The sequence below is a fragment of the Hippopotamus amphibius genome, chromosome 7, assembly GCF_030028045.1.
Source record: "Hippopotamus amphibius kiboko isolate mHipAmp2 chromosome 7, mHipAmp2.hap2, whole genome shotgun sequence".
In the NCBI taxonomy this organism is placed as follows: Eukaryota; Metazoa; Chordata; class Mammalia; order Artiodactyla; family Hippopotamidae; genus Hippopotamus; species Hippopotamus amphibius.
Genome location: NC_080192.1, coordinates 119500190 through 119516992, shown reverse-complemented (window position 1 = coordinate 119516992; position 16803 = coordinate 119500190). Strand labels below are relative to the sequence as shown.

The following is a 16803-nucleotide window of genomic DNA, read 5'->3' as shown; positions in this document are numbered from 1 at the left end:
AACTGTGTACTGAGGACAAGTAGAAAACCCACCAGAGCTAAAAAATAAAAAAATGCAGCACCAACAAAATAGTGGGGAAAACCCCCAGGATCCAGGAGAAGAGAGAGGCCTAAGGAAGTGAGACTGATATTTGGAATTGTTTTCCCCAGAGGGTGTTTACAGATTCCAGAGGAGATGGCTGAGAGGTTGAGCTGTGCTTCTGACAGCTTTGCAATGCAGGGGGATATAAACTGGGTCCAGCGTCTGCCAAGAAAGTAGGGCTTAGCAGACCACTGTGCTTTAGGTTTTGATTTCAAAATCTGTATCATATATGTGGAGAATGGAGTGCAAGGAGCCCATTTAGATTAGGTTATTGTAGCAGTTCCAGGTGAAGAAAAAGATGGACTAGGAGGGGAGATAAAAAGACATACTTTGTTGTTTTTGGAGGTAGAACCCAAAAGACTTACTAAAGGACTTAGCATAGAGGGACAGAGTTTTTGATTTGCAAGAAGAGGAGTGAGTGATGAGGGTTCCTCTTTGGAGTACTTCCAAGGTTCACTTAGGGATCCATCCTCCATCCTCCATGTGGCAGGAGCTACACTGTATTCCCCAACAAAGATAATGAAGTATCAAAGTGAGAGGATTTTAATGAAGAGATAAGATAGGCTGTAAATACTTTATGAAATAAGCAACTGTCTTCTGACAACTGATTATGATGAACAATTATAAAACAACTGTTTAAGTAAATGCATGCATGCATAAAGGTATAAAGATTCCAAATTTTGGTCCAAATCACTGATAGGTCATCCTTAAGATTTGGAAAGCATCTTGTATACATCCCTGCCTAACAATAGCTAAAACTACTTCTCACCAGGATATTGATGATATATTAAAGAAGCAAGACAAATGTTGCCATTAGGCAGGCATGAATCTCAACTATCACTGGTGCCCTAAAACATAAGACAAAATCCAAACATGGTGATAGAAAAGGGAATTCTTTCCCTTATCTAAAACCAATGAATAAGCTACACTGACTTATGAATTTAGGTAAAGCCCATAATTTTAGTCTCTGCCTGATGTGAAAAGTACTATTGTTTATTTTTAGAATATATTCATATTTTCAAAGTTTGATTAAAACTGAACCAAGTTATACACTAGTGAAGAAGTCTTAGCACTGCCATCTTTTTTTTAATAAAATTAAGTTTTTATTTTTTAAAAATAAATAAAAACAACAAAAATAAAACTACGACTCACATCATAAGTTAATGAGTCTGCTTCATTGGCCACTGTGAGGCCTGCCAATTCCCCAAGTCCCAGTTCACTTTCAAGGGCTTCATCTGCTCCCATGATGAATGACTTCCCAGAAGAAGGAGGAAACGTCAATGCTTCCACTGAAGGGGGAAGACAAAAGAAACATTAAAAAAAAAACTCTTAGTCAACAATTAGTCTCATCAGGGCATGTCTAAATTTGATTATTTTCAAATGTTTTTAAACATAATAAAATTCAGTCAGCAGAAAATCCTGAAGAATTGGTTGCTTTTTTCCATCTCTTAAACATATAAAGGTATCACCTAACCAGAAAAGTACAACATGAAACAAATCCATTGTCCTTTCTTTTTCACTATAGAAAAAAATGTATAAATGTATAAAAGAAAGTAGGTTTTCCTCATTTGCTACTTCATGCTAATTACCTGAGTGATTTCTATCAATTATTAAAACACGTATTCAAAGTAAAACTGGTTAATTCTATAACCTGAAGTAATATGGAAAATTTCAACTGAAAATGGTTATAACTGTAAAATGTGCCTATATAAGGCAAAACTAACGTGTTGTTAGCACTTAGGATTGCTTCTGGAGAAGAGGGAAGGGGTACTGTTTGAAGGCAACACCATCAGGACTTCTAGGCCCTGGTAAAGTTCTGCTCCGTGACCTAGGCAGTGGTGACATGGTTGGTTTCCCTTTGAGATAAATGACTGAGCTGTACACTTATGACTGCAGCAGTTTACTGTAGGTATGTTATATTTCATTTAAAAATATTTATTTCAAAGAAGTTTTTTTAAAAGCGTCTATTTGAACACTTTTTATAAATGCAAATTATTCTGACAAACCATCAGAGATAGCTCTTTAAGTAGTTTTCTAAAGGTAGTTATTTTACTCATGATAAACATTTATGAGTTAATTACATGAATTCAGCAGTTTAAACTTTGGCTGCTAAAGAAGTAAATTAACTTTTTTGGGGAAAGAAAAGTCCATTGTATTAATCACTATATGTAGAAAATAGATTTACAAGATGTTTTTCAGTTTTACATTCAATCATGTAATTTTAGATTCAATCATAAATATTTGTTGAAGAAATGAAAGAAAAGTTATGTTCTTAAAAATAGTAGTGGCAGGAACTCTACTCAAAATCCTTTTAAGAACAAAGTAGAGTACAAATTAACAAGACATTTTCAAACCACCATACAATAAAGCTGCAATAATAAAAATCGGTTTTACCCAAACATACCACATATCCTATGAGGGGTTCAAACAACACTAAACATTTACTAATAAAGAGTGGGAACTGTTTAATTTAGAACAGACATTTTCACGCCAAAATTTGAACCAAACGATTCATATGAGACTATGAGGTTAGGTCTTCAGCCAGGTTTTTTGTTTGTTTTGTTTTCATGTCTAATATTGCCAGATAACTTGGTTCAGGTGTGCAATAAAAATGGCTCTTCCCCCCCCAAAAAAACTAAGATTTGTGGGATTTGGCCACACAGATTGTGTGGGCTAATTTAACTAATGTTCTAGGAATGGCCAAGTAAAACTTGAAAACAAAGGAAGGCAACAACTGCTTCCACACACACCAGTGGCTAAGCCGGGAGACCTGAGAGCCAAAGAGAGAAAGCATCAATGGGCATAACTGTTGTTGACTGCTCTCTAAGAGTCCTTATAACTTTCAAGGTCACATTTCTATCTGGTAGCTAAACATTACTGGTTCTAATCAGCTTTCACAAAATAATGTAACTATGCCTCAAGTGTGGCACTGCCTTCTGAATTATTATAATAAAAATAAAGTAATAAACTTATATAGCACACACAAGCTATGGAAACTTTTTCTGAAACTGGAGACCAAGAGGCATCAGTCACAGGCAATTAAATCTACAACATATTTCTTAAGTGCCTTTTCTATTTTTGAAAATCCTGCATTGAGGGTAAGACTTAGGACTAATACTACAGATCATAAGTTAGACATTCAATGCTTCAGTTCCAAGGTTCTTAACATTTTTTTTTCCTATCAAGGGCACTTTTTGTGGTTTATATCATCCTTTTTTGTACATTTGTTGTCTAGTATACATTCTGCCTCTATTATTAGAATTCTGGAAGATGAAATCTCTCGTAAAGCTCTTCTGGAGTTATTAGAATAAGAGAAATACTAACTTTTCTTCTTATCTAGATCTGACCTTAGAATAAATGAAATTGATTAAAATTCTCACATCTATAGTGTCAACTGGATGAATCTCCCAGTGAATAACAAACGTATCTATTGAGGTCCATGACTTCACATCAAAAGACACGTGTCTACATCAAATAAATTGTTCATCTAGAATGTAAAGGTGTAATGTGTGGTTCTTCATTATTTAACACATGGAAAATGAATTCCCAGTATACCATAATTAACTCTAACAAATAACTAACCACATAATGGTTAAACAATTTGCTGAAAAAGCATTCCAAACATGAATATCTATCCATCAATGTCTCTCTAAAACACAGCTCAATTTAAAACCAAGAAAGGGGCTTTCCTCACGGTGCAGTTATTAAGAATCCACCTGCCAATACCGGGGACATGGGTTCAATCCCTGGGCCAGGAAAATCCCACATACTGAGGAGCAACTAAGCCCATGTGCCACAACTACTGAGCCTGCGCTCTAGAGTCTGCGAGCCACAACTACTGAGCCCACATGCCGCAACTACTGAAGCCCTTGCACCTAGAGCCCATGCTCTGCAACAAGAGAAGCCACTGAAATGAGAAGCCCGTGCACCACAACGAAGAGTAGACCTTACTTGCTGCAACTAGAGAAAGCCTGCATGCAGCAATGAAGACCCAACACAGCCAATAAATAAATAAATAAAATTCATTTTAAAATAAATGAATAAATAATAATTTGAAGAGGTAAATCCACTGCAAATAATTACAATATTTAAATTCAAGGAAATTTTAAAAAATAAATTTTGAAGTATATTCATTAATCATTAAGATTACTTTTATGTCATTCTGGACTTTCAGCTAATGTAAATACATATTTTTAAATCAATTTCCACATATAAGCACTTTATACACTTATAAATAGATATACCAAAACTTGTGTCTAAGAGACAAAAAACTGTATTTATATACCACAACATTGTACTGTAAAAAACTGGGAACGACCTAAATAACCAAAAGGGGAATGGTTAAAAATCAAGTCTAGGGGGCTTCCTAGGTGGCTCAGTGGTTAAGAATCCACCTGCCAATGCAGGGGACATGGGTTCAATCCCTGCTCCAGGAATATCCCACATGCCATGGAGCAACTAAGCTGGTGTGCCACAATTATTGAGCCTGTGCTTTAAAGCCCATGAGCCACAACTATTGAGCCCACGTGCTGTAACTACTGAAGCCCATGCGCCTAGAGCCTGTGCTCCACAACAAGAAAAGCCACGGCAATGAGGAGCCCGGGCACTACAGTGAAGAGTAGCCCCTGCTCGCCGCAACTACAGAAAGCCCGTGTTCAGCAGCAAAGACCCAACACAGCCAAGAAATACATGAATAAATAAATAAATAAATTTATTAAAAAAAAAAAAAAAAGAATCAAGTCTAGGGACTTCCCTGGTGGCACAGTGGTTAAGATGTAGGGGGCCAGGGTTCGATCCCTGGTCAGGAAACTAGATCCCACATGCATGCCACAACTAAGAGTTTGAATGCCACAACTAAGGAGCCCATGTGCCACAACTAAGAGCCAGCACAATCACATAAATAAATAATTTTAAAAAATCAAGTCTAAAATAGAATATTTAATCTTAAAATTATAATTATGAAGATTATTTTTATGATTTTATATAAATAAAATTGAATTATTCCACACGGTGACTATTACCCTGTAAAAAGTATATGTACACAGACAAGGACTGAAAGAGAACAAGGAAAAACAGAAAGTAGAAAATGTGACTAGACGTTCAGGTGTTCTTTTTTCCCTTTTTCATTTGTCAATGATAAATTGCTTAAATATTTGAAAATATTTACTTGAGATTCAAAGGAAACATTTACTATTTATAGACAATTTTCTCATTGTTGAAATGGTATAATTAGAACTACCTGTATACACATCAAATACATGGCTTCTGTGGAGCTAGGGGATATTCTAAACCATAATTTACAGTTGGTTTTGAAGTTTATGCATCCTTTTTCAAGTCTTAAAGATTATAGTTGGAATCAAACCCCCTTGAACATAAGAAAGCCTACATATGGGGAGTACCATGTAGTTCAAACATTTGTAGAATAAAGGTCTTCTCTTAGAGAGCCCTTTCTAATAACTGAATTTAGATAAGTACATCCAAGTGCTTTTCGTGCTCTAATGTGTCTAAAATACTTGCCTTCATCTGCCCTATTTATTTCATGTTCAGGAAGCCTGGAGCTGCTGGGTCTGGAAGGTGAACCCACAGATGGCTGCAATGAGGGAAGTTCATCAACATCTCTCAAATTAGCAAGCATATCTTGCAGTTTTGACCTATTGGGCCCTAGCCCCCAAAAAGGGAGGGAGAGAACAAAAAAGAGGAAATAGAATTATTCAACTGCATCAAAATGGTGTCATAAACCTTATTCACAACCGCCAACATTCACCTTTAAAACTATCCTACTATATTAAAAAGTAATTATTTTCTGTTTTCAAATTATTTTAAGTTTATTATTTCTTGAAAAAATTATGTTTTACATTTTTTTTTTTAATTAAGCTCATGGAATAACATCACTATTTGCATGAAAAAAGGTTCATGTGCAATTTGGACCATTAAAAATAACATTATTCTGTAATCCTTGTATACTGCTCTAAACGCAAACAGATACCACAGACTGAAGCTACTGTGTACTGAATTAAACAATTACATTCTTTTTTGTTTGTTTAAATTAAGTTGCATTCATTGGCTTACATCCTGAAGCTATGGTGCCCGAGATGAAGTCTCATGCCCTGCCAATTACTTACCTGTATTTTGATGCTTCATTCTCCCACATCCCTGTTTTGACTGTTTTATATAGGATAGAGGCTGAAACAGATCTTCGGTAGTTTTTCCTGTTATAAGTTTAATTAAGAATGGGAAAATCTTACCCATAGTCCATTATGGTTTTTTTCCTATACCAGCAAAGAATACAACTATTTTTAAGCAATTTTAACTACTACCTAGAAATAGATTCTAAGACAGTATGATTGGAAAACACAATTTGACTGGAAATATTTCTACTAGACCATATTAAAACGACTCAACCTCTTCCAATGAGTAACAGTTCAATTTTTAAAATACCTAAGGTGGTTTATAAATTAATGCTTCAGATATCAATTCAAAGCTTTCCTTCAGTTCTATTTTCATTTTAAGTCTTGCAGTTCTGTTCTTATTTTGTCTTCACTTGTTCCCAGACTATCATTTTATCACAAAAACCTGAACTGTTGATAATAAACAAAACATGCTGCAGCTCACTCTACAGCCCCTCTCTCTGCAGTGAAAGACATTTCTCCTCCTAAAGAATCATTTTTCTTCACCAGACTAAAAAGCTATGTGCCATATATCTGAACATTGATCATAATCTCCAGGTTCAGGAAACCCAGTAACTTCTATCAGCAGGAATACTGTTCCAGTCAAATGGTGCAGCTTTAGACCTTAAATGCTAAATTCCAACTACAGCGATGCCTTGATATTTGACAAGCACCGAATAATAAATATAATAGTAGATGGATTCTGCATAAGTCCTGGATACCTTTCTAATTGAAAGATCATTTACATTTTAAGACATTCATTATTGCAGCATAATAAATATATCAACTTTAAGTCAATCTGACAAAATATTCTCCTTGTTTCTTATATATGACAAATATTCCTTAAAGTTGCAATTTAATTGGTTTTATCACGGCTCTGAAAAGCCATAGCAAACCATGTCTCACTACTGTTTGTTAAGATTAAATTTTTACCAGTATTTTTTAATAAAAAGTATGAAATGTTCTTATGTTTTAATATTAACCTTTCCCATTGTGATTTAATTTATACTGAGAAGGCATCAAAGAACATTCTCTCTCATAGTTATATAATGGTTGGTACAGTACTAACATCGATAATGGCCACTGACTATTTATCTATTAAAGCTAAATACTTGTAAATTCTAAGATATTTTAAATAAAGATTTACATATTTATCAGTAACTACTAGATTATAAAAGAATGGTCTTTGATAATCCTTAGCTATAAAAAGAGAAAAAGAAAAAGCTATTCCTTTCAGTCTTTTGCAATTTTAAACACATGCCTCATTCAAGCTGTATTTTAATCCCATTTTACACTACTTTAATATCCCAAAGGATGAAACTCTTATTGCCATAAAAGGGAGACCCATGTCCACACTGTCAATAAGAGTGGTAGCACGAGGAGATAGTTTAGCCTTGCTCTCCTAAAAAGGTGTTTAAGATAGTTTTCAGGGATGTTTGAAAGCTTCTGTATTTCTCTTTTATATACTTAACTAGATCTATCATTAAACTTTACTAATAATTTGAATAAGTTATATATATATATATATGATTCACAGGGCTAGAAATGTCATTTTAGCTTACATTTTTGATATGGCACACATTTTGTTAAAAAAAAAATCTAATTGGTAATATTATAAATGAAATTGGCCAAAAACTTAAATTAGAAAAATAAATACTTAAAAAAGTTGTGTATCTGACTCTGTGCCCTGTATAGCATATAGTGATGAGAGCAAATGAACTGTGTGTTATGAACACATAGAATATTCAGGGGTAGAAATTAACTTTCCTCCTGTCTCCAAGATCTAAAATTATAAGCAATAATTTTGGTAGCTTGCCAGAGGGTCACACTAGACGAGATTTAAAATTGTCAACCGTGAAAAATCATTATTGTAATTACACACATGTAATTTTAAAAAATCAAATTATCGCTATGTTTGAAAACATAGTTCTTCTACACACTCATGACGCTCTGGATTTATTATTTGGACATATTATGATTCCATAATTATATGCAGTCTTTTTTTTTTTTAAAGTTCACAACCAAACAGCTAACCATTTAATTTCAACCCCTGAGAGCAAGTGAAAAGGAAAGAGGTCAGGAGCAGAAAAGAAAAAGAGTAAGTAGTTTTAGGAAAACATTGAGAAAAAAAATTGGGGGATATGAAAGAGGCAAGATTTATGATTTACAGATACAATGTTTTCCACTTACTCTTCACCCCCTTTTTCCCCTTTCTCTCCTTTTTGTATTGTTCCTTGAGTTTGGTAATTACTCCCTGGTCCACATTCCAAGCTTCAGGCATGAGACACTGGTCTTCCTTTTCTAAACAGGGTGAAACAAATGAAACAGCCTTTTTCAATAAAATATTGAACACTTAAAGTCAATTCACTGTTATGTCAATGAATGACATAACCATTTTCTTCATAGTATCACTAATTTTAAAATCTTTACTTATTCAATAAATATATGTCACACAAAATATAATATCTAAGAAAGAGTGATCAATTCAATTTCCTCGGTAATAATATTAAAATTCTCTTGAAACAGACATGGAAAAAAAAAGAAAGAAAGAAACAACCCTGCAAGATTTGAGTGACTTTAGTAAATTAAGCCCCAGAAGTCTAATCAAGAACCCCTCATATCCATCCCATTTTCTGAATTTGATTAGGATTGACTCACAAAAAAAACCATTTCTTATTAATTTATGTAATGAAAGGAAATTATTAAGCATTTGTACAAAACAGTCTTCAATGATCTTTTCATTTCAAAAATTGTATTTTTTGGCATGTGTTTATCAGCAAATGATCACTTTTATTTTATAGGCTTTATAAACAGCCCTTTGTAAACTTATTAATTAACCTGGCATTCAATATCTAAAACAATTTAAGTGACCTGTTAATTTATAAATATTTAAATCATAAAATGAACTGGTAAAAAAAGACATTCAATCCTTAATTTTCACTATTTCAGGAGTAGAAAGTGTAAAGAGTAAATAAATATGTTATATATTTTATACTTACTATAAAATAATTTACTACATACATATGTTATATGAGTGTGAACTTAGAACTCTCACTTGAACTCAAGACATATATCCAATTGAGTACTCTATATTTCCATTAGTAAGTCTAATCCCAAAGCAAACATACAAAACCAAACTGCCAATCTTCCCCATCCAATCTATTCCATTTACAGGGTTCCCCATTTTATTTGAAAGCAGTTCTATACTTCCATTTGATACGGCCAAAACCCCCCCTTTCTTCCAAACCCCACAACAAATATTTCAGGAAATACTGTTTTTCTACCTTTAAAACACATCCAGAATCTGGCCACTTCTCAGCATATCCACTACCTCTCTAACCTCTGTCTTGTGCTAGAATTATTGCAAATGTTTTTCCCTCTCCCCTCCAAGTCTATTGCCAACACTGATTGCCCTGGGTAGTCTATTCCCAACACAGTAGCCAAAGTGATGCTTTAAAACAAAAGCTGGATCATGTCACCCTTCTGGCTCAAATCCTTCCCATGGTTCCCCATCTCACCAGTGTTCTACACAGCTCCACTTGATTTGGTCATTTCTTACTACATTCCCCTCAGAATTACTCTGCTCCAGCTGCGCTAGCTTCCTTGAAGTCCTCAAGCATACCACGGCTATGGCTATCTTAGGGTATTTGCTCTGGTTTTCTTCTTGTACACTCATTCCCTGGATACCATGTGGCTAACTCCCTCATCAATGTTGTCTTCTGTTCAAATGTTACCCTCTCAATGGACCTTAGCATGACCAATCTATTTCATATTGTAACCTGTCCCCTCCACCCCACCGTGACCCGAACACTCTATCTCACTTACTCTGTTCTATTTTTTCTATTTCCCATAGCATTTATTACATTCTGACATATTATCTCATTCATCAAGTTTGTCCCTTACTGGCTATATCCTCTTAGTAGAATGTGGGACCAGAGGGGTACAGATCTTCACCTAGAAGACCTGGCACATGGAAGGCATGTGATCAATATTTGTTGAATGACTGGAATAAACCAAAGTGAACCAGAATAGATGGAAATCTGCCTATTTTTAACAAGTTTCAACCCATAGTTTAAAAAACAGCTAATTGGCCCTCTGAATATAAAAACTTAACATTTTTATAGATCTAACTACCAATATATTCTACTGTCAACAGTAGAAATAGTCTTATTTCAGAAAAGTCTAACAATCAAAAATGTAAATTTTCATCAATCATATCTTAATAATAAATTAAACTGAGTTGGCTTTTGCATGCTAGAATGTCTTCAGTTTTTTAAAGTAAAAATTTAGCTATATCATACTCTTAACTAGTTATCATACTGATAACAACAGTAATGGAAGATCACGGGTGAACTGTGGTAAAATCTATCTGTTTGTCAGAAACTAAGGAGATTCTTAACATAAGCACAGTAACTTTTTTTTAGGGGTATAGGGAAGGGATACAGGAAGCCTTTAAAGTGATTTAAATGTCCATTGGCTAAACAGGATTTGCAATCTAGTTTTGTTAATTGCTTACAAGTGAAACGACTTGAATGTGAATTATAAGATCCTTAACACATACAAGGCCAAACTCCTGGTAAAGAATCCCTCAGTCAACTGAAAGATTCCATTCACTCACACTCATAAACAGAAATGTCCAAGATACTACAAAAGAGGGAGACAGCTCAGAAGTGGGAACAGTCACTCATTTCCACCAGTAACTTCACAGCAGGTTACAGACCTGTATCATGTAATACTCTGGGTCATGACTCACACCTTAAAGCAAAGGAAGTTATGAAGGGACAATGCAGCTGTCTGGAGAAAAATGAATCCCAATTACCCTTGCAATAAGATTGGCAATTAAAAGGCCAACTATTATTTATACAGATGTGTGACTTCCCAGAGAAAGACCTCAGTGCAGCACAGTGGATCTAACTATATTGGAAGAATTGTTGCCTAAAATATCTGAATAACTTGATATATAAGCTCAGTAAGAAATAAGACAGAAGAAAGAGCCATTTCACTTTAATTTCCTCTGGTTTCCAAACTTTGTTCTGCTTAAAAAAAAGCCAGTCACTAAATAGCGATTATATTCTTCACTGACTAAGTAATTATCCCAAATAATTCTTCAAATATTTGCCACAAAAAAGGAAAAGAAGTGCCATTACCATCAGAGTCCCTGAAGGTAAAGCCCTGAGGAAAAATTAAGATAGTTACTGACTCCCTAATCTTATCTGTCTTTAAAGTAAACAGACTGTAAACTAAGGGAATCCTGGAATTCTTCAACCTCAGGAGAAAACTTTCTCATTCTCCATATCTATGTGCCTCCTATGTCTCTGTCTCTCTCTTTCACACACACACACACAGCTGACAGAATTGATCACTTTTGAAAAACTTATAATCCTTTTTCAATAAGACAATTCATTTCCAAACTTCTAGAATGATCTATGCTATAGAAGTTTGCCCCCAAATACTTGTTTTAACCCTTATTAAATGTTAAAAATATTAAATTTGTTTAGAATCATTTATGCAAAATAATTCTGTCTTGTACAAAATGATGAAACCTGACTAAAATGAATGAATAACTACAACATTTTAACTTACACTTCTTTTTGCACAGAAAATGCCAGAGATAAGATCTCTAAAATTTTCCTACGGCATTCTCATACTCAATTTCCACAAAATTTAGATTTGCAAGTTCTACTGTTTAGGCAGAAAACACAGAAAGAACATTCTATATATGAATTCAAATTATTTTCATACTGTATTATGTTAAAAAGGAAAAAAAAGATGAGGTAACTAGACCTTCTTTAAACATACACATACGCCCTGGAAAAAAGGTGACAATAGTAAAAAGTCCATAGAATGTCCAACATTTCAACATTATAAGAGCTTTAAAGTATTCTTCAAGATGTTGCCCTCTTCGGAAAATATTAGTTTCACTCATTTACATAACACCTCTGGTGGGATCCAGTCTGCTTCCTTACCCCAGTCTGTTCCATCGCCCGCGCTTCTGGATTCACTGTCTCCCTCTTCTGATGTAACCAAGAAGTCAAACTCCTTTAGAGCTTCTTTTGCATCTCGATCTTCACTGCTATCAGGCAATACTTTTTTCCTAACAATCTAATGGAAAAAACACACTCGATTAAAATATTAAGATATATTATGGGATTAATTTAAATAAAGAAGACAATATCCCTTTACCACTGAATGAGAAAACCCAATTATTATTTTCTTCAGAAAATGCATCTTTGTTGTATTAAATAACATACCTATCCAGTTCAGTAGAAAACACAGATGTCATTTTAAAAAGATATGTATTATACATTTTAAAGTAGTAATTTAAACTTTGTTCAATGATGGCTTGTTTTAAATAAACAAATGGAATCATATACTGGAATATAAGACATGCATTTAAATTACAGATAGATGAAAACTGTCCCTGACATACTGTATTATGAGAACCACAACCAAATCTTACATTTCTTGGATGCAGCCTGTGCAGCGTGCAGATATTCTAATCTAACCAAAGAAAGAAACACTTCATAAAACATTGCAAGAGTTTTTCAGAATGTAACCATGATAAATTTTAATTCTAGTACATCATTCCCTTACAAAAGCTAAAATCACAAAAACTACAAACTCAGAAATGCATGCCACAAGATTGAGAAGGGAGTCTGTTGGAGGGGGCAGAGGAGGGGGGAGTGGGAAACATGTCCCGTTATCATTTCTACTGTCCCAACCTTGCATCGATTTCCTCTAATAACTGTCTACATATTTACATTTTCCTTAAAACACTGATCTTTCAGAGACGTAACTTGGATTGAATAGCAAATCTGACAAGGTCCATTCTGTCCTATTTTTATATATTTAGAAATATCTCTGGAATCATAAGGTGAAGAGGTTAATCATGAGAAAAGAGAAGGAGACGGAGAGGAGGAAAATGATCCAGAGTGCAACACAAAGAACAATCAAACTCCGATACAGGCCAAGAGCATGAAAGGACAAGGAACGCATGTGGCTTTTGGAAGAAAATGCACTATGTAACAGCCTACACACAACCAACGGCTACTAGGAGCCTTATGTTTCTGTACTTCCTTAGTTGAACCTATTAAACTATTTTTCTAATAAATTTATTTGTTTGTTTATGGCTGTGTTGGGTCTTTGTTGCTGCACACAGGCTTCAGTAGTTGTGGCGTGGACTTCAGTAGTTGTGGCGTGGACTTCAGTAGTTGTGGCGTGGACTTCAGTAGTTGTGGCGTGGACTTCAGTAGTTGTGGCACACGGGCTCAACAGTTGTGGCTCATTGGCTCTAAAGCACAAGCTCAATAGTTGTAGCACATGGGCTTAGTTGTTCCACAGCATGTGGGATCTTCCTGGAGCAGGGATCAAACCTGTGTCCCCTGTATTGGCAGGTGGATTCTTAACTACTGTGTCACCTAGGAAGCCCCTAAACTATTTTTGATTAAAGAAATAACATTTTAAGAACCTGTTTATTCTACTAAACATTTTAATAGGATAATTTTCAGCCATTCCCTCTATAATAGTACTGCAATAAATCTTCTGCTTATACATTGCTACATAAGAGATTTTTAAAGTCTTGGTATGTAGCTATTATATTGCAGCTGTGAAAATTAATGTAATATATCATAAAAATTAGCAAAACTATTATAAAGAAACCAATTATTCATTTAGAAATATTTTTCTAAAGGAAAAACTAGAAGAATTTTTGGGTCCAGTGTTTAAATGGGATTTAGAATGTTTACATTAGCTGTGCCTTCATTGCTTGGTCACAGAATTGCTATGACCTGCACTAAATGGATGTCAGGATATTTATGAATTTGATTATTTAAAAAAAAACCAGTCTATAGTTAAGAATTTCTCTTAAGACCATACTTGATAGTTATAATAAGTAGCTTATAGATTTTTTTAATATTTAGACTGACAATGACTAATAACAAAACAAAGCATCATGATTAGTTATTACTTATAACCACTGAACTATGAAGAAAGTATTCTGATGGGAAAATAATATCTCAGTGCAATCATCCCACAGAAACACAAATCAGCACAAAATTTCCAAATGATGAGGACAGAGAAAAGTTATCATACAAGCTTCAGCATTTTCCTTTACTACAGTAAACTTAAACACATGCTATTACTACTTGCTTGAATAATAAAAAGAGGGACTATTTGAAATTCAAAGAATATCCATGGCAGGGCTATATTAGCATAATACTACCGAACAGTGGCCCAAGAAAACATTAATTTGGAAGTAGTAAGTTGAGTCTCTCTGATGGAAGCAGAGGACATAAACAGAATAGAGAAGTTACACTTAGAAAGCACTTTACAGTCAAACATATCATTTTCATACATAGTGTCTCACTTATTCCTCACAAAATTCTCTGGGGATAAGATGGGTACTTATTATAATCCCCATTTTACAAACTAAAAAAACAGCCTGAAGCATTAAGAAGCACTGGTAATTAGCGGCAGAACTGGGACTTTAGCCCAAGGCTTTGACTTGGTCCAGTCTGCTTTATTTATACTACCTTACTTTCTTCTCCCTCTTCTTAAATAAATGTGAAGGAGGAAATGTGAACACTTTCCTAAACAAAGCAAAGCATGCCCTCATCTCTTACTTAAAAAAAGGAGGAGGAAGAGAGAGAAGGAAGGAGAAGAGCAAAAAAGAAAGAAAGGAAAAGAAAAAGAAAGAAAGAAAGAAAGAAAGAAAGGAAGGAAGGAAGGAAGAAAGGAAGAAAGGAAGAAAGGAAGAAAGAAAGAAAGAAAGAAAGAAAGAAAGAAAGAAAGAAAGAAAGAAAGAAAGAAAGAAAGAAAGAGAGAGAAAGAAAGAAAAAGAAAGAAAGAAAGAGAGAGGGAGGGAGGGAGGGAGGAAGGAAGGAAGGAAGGAAGAAAAAAAGAAAGGCAGGCAGGCAGGCAGGAAGAGAGAGAGAGAGAGAGAGAGAGAAGAAAGAAAGAAAGAAAGAAAGAAAGAAAGAAAGAAAGAAAGAAAGAAAGAAAGAAAGAAAGAAAGAAAGAAAGGAAGAAAGGGAAAGAAAAAAGGAAGGAAGGAAGGGAAAGAAAGTAAGAAAAAGAAAAGAGGGGAGAGGTTAAAACGGGGAGAGGGTCAAAGGAGATAGAATAAAGAAGAGAAGGAAGAAGCAGCAATTTAGAGATACCTCTTATTCCAGGACTCTACCACTGGAAAGTCAAGAAACTTACAAAAATCTAAACAAAACCACAGAAGAAGCCTAAGCAAGTTTAGAGAAATCTAATGGAAGGTTCTGAAAATGTGTAGAACTTGCCTACCAAAGCAACCCTGACAAGAGAAACAAAAACTGCACCAATCAGAGCTGATGCCAGTCACCAGCAGGCAACATAACGGGTCTGTCAGTTCTATTGTCTTGTATCGCCAATAACACACATTTACCATATTCACTAACCCTATAACAATGTTGAAACGTTTAATGAATTAACAAAAAGCTAACGAATGGAGGCCTTTAAGAGAAAGACGCTATACTAAAAATATTCTTCAATTTGAAATCAATACAAAAACTCTTTTAGATTAAATTTCCCCAAATTTATGAAAAAAAAAGTTAAGGGTTTAAGTTGAAGGATATGGATTATTTTTAAAGTATGCATAACAGTCCCTAAAAATATTTATAGCTGAGTTATTCAACTCACCGTTGAAGTATCAATGATGCTTTTCTCTCTTCCATCAATGTCATCATCTTCATCTTCATCACTGAAATCTGCAGCTGCACTTTCAAGGAATTTAAAATTATCCAGCACAGAGGCAGAATCTGTTAACTCGGATTTTCTGGTTTAAAACATATACATCTTGCTCAGTTAATTTTTTTAAACTCGACATAAGAATTAATCTATGATATACTGCACTAACTTCTGTTTATATTGTATTATGACCCCCCCCAAATCATATTATGATCTACAATGATTCTTATCTATTACATTTCCACGGATTTTAACTAGAAAAGCAATATAGGAAGGAAGTGGCTACTCTTTTAAAAGTACCTTGCAATCATACGTACTACTTACATTAATGGCAATTCAATACAAAGAACTCCCTCTCCTGAATCACCATTATTTTGATTTTTAAGCCAACCGTAATGTATTTATTTTTAAAATATTTTTCCTATTATCTCTGCCTCTGTTCTTTTCTATTTCTTTTCCTCTCTGCAACTCTTCCTCTGACATAGACGTTTCCATAACTAAGAAAATAACTAGTAAATACATCATTTTTCTCTGATGCAAACATATTTCTGAACAGCTAAAGAGTTGAAAAAAGCAAATGTGTACATAAAGTTACTAAAAACAGTATTTTAGTCAAATTAATATTAATATAAAACTTGATCCTGTTGGTTAATAAATGCTTAACATTTTGGAAATGATTGACTTTTCAAATATGTAAGATTTTAATTTAGTTCCCTCTAAAGAAATTTAACAAAAAATTTCCTAATGGCCAGAATAGAAAGATTTCTCTCCAGTTCATCAGGAAATGTTATAAATAACAAGACATTTTCCTGAAAAAATGTAGCCACAACTATGGACAAAATTC

General features: G+C 34.3%; 1 protein-coding gene across 3 annotated transcripts in view; it reads right to left on the bottom strand.

The window, feature by feature from the left end:
- The window catches only part of STRN (striatin), a 110670-nt gene that overhangs the window by 35230 nt on the left and 58637 nt on the right, over positions 1-16803 (bottom strand). For 2 of the 3 annotated variants that reach the window (XM_057740538.1, XM_057740539.1), the window contains 5 exons: positions 15912-16047; positions 12215-12350; positions 8439-8549; positions 5599-5742; positions 1234-1370 (listed from right to left, as the gene is read on the bottom strand). In XM_057740538.1, coding sequence (XP_057596521.1) covers positions 1234-1370; positions 5599-5742; positions 8439-8549; positions 12215-12350; positions 15912-16047 — 664 coding nt within the window. Of the gene's footprint in view, positions 1-1233; positions 1371-5598; positions 5743-6203; positions 6291-8438; positions 8550-12214; positions 12351-15911; positions 16048-16803 lie in introns of all 3 variants that reach the window. The other variant, XM_057740540.1, reaches the window with a different exon arrangement.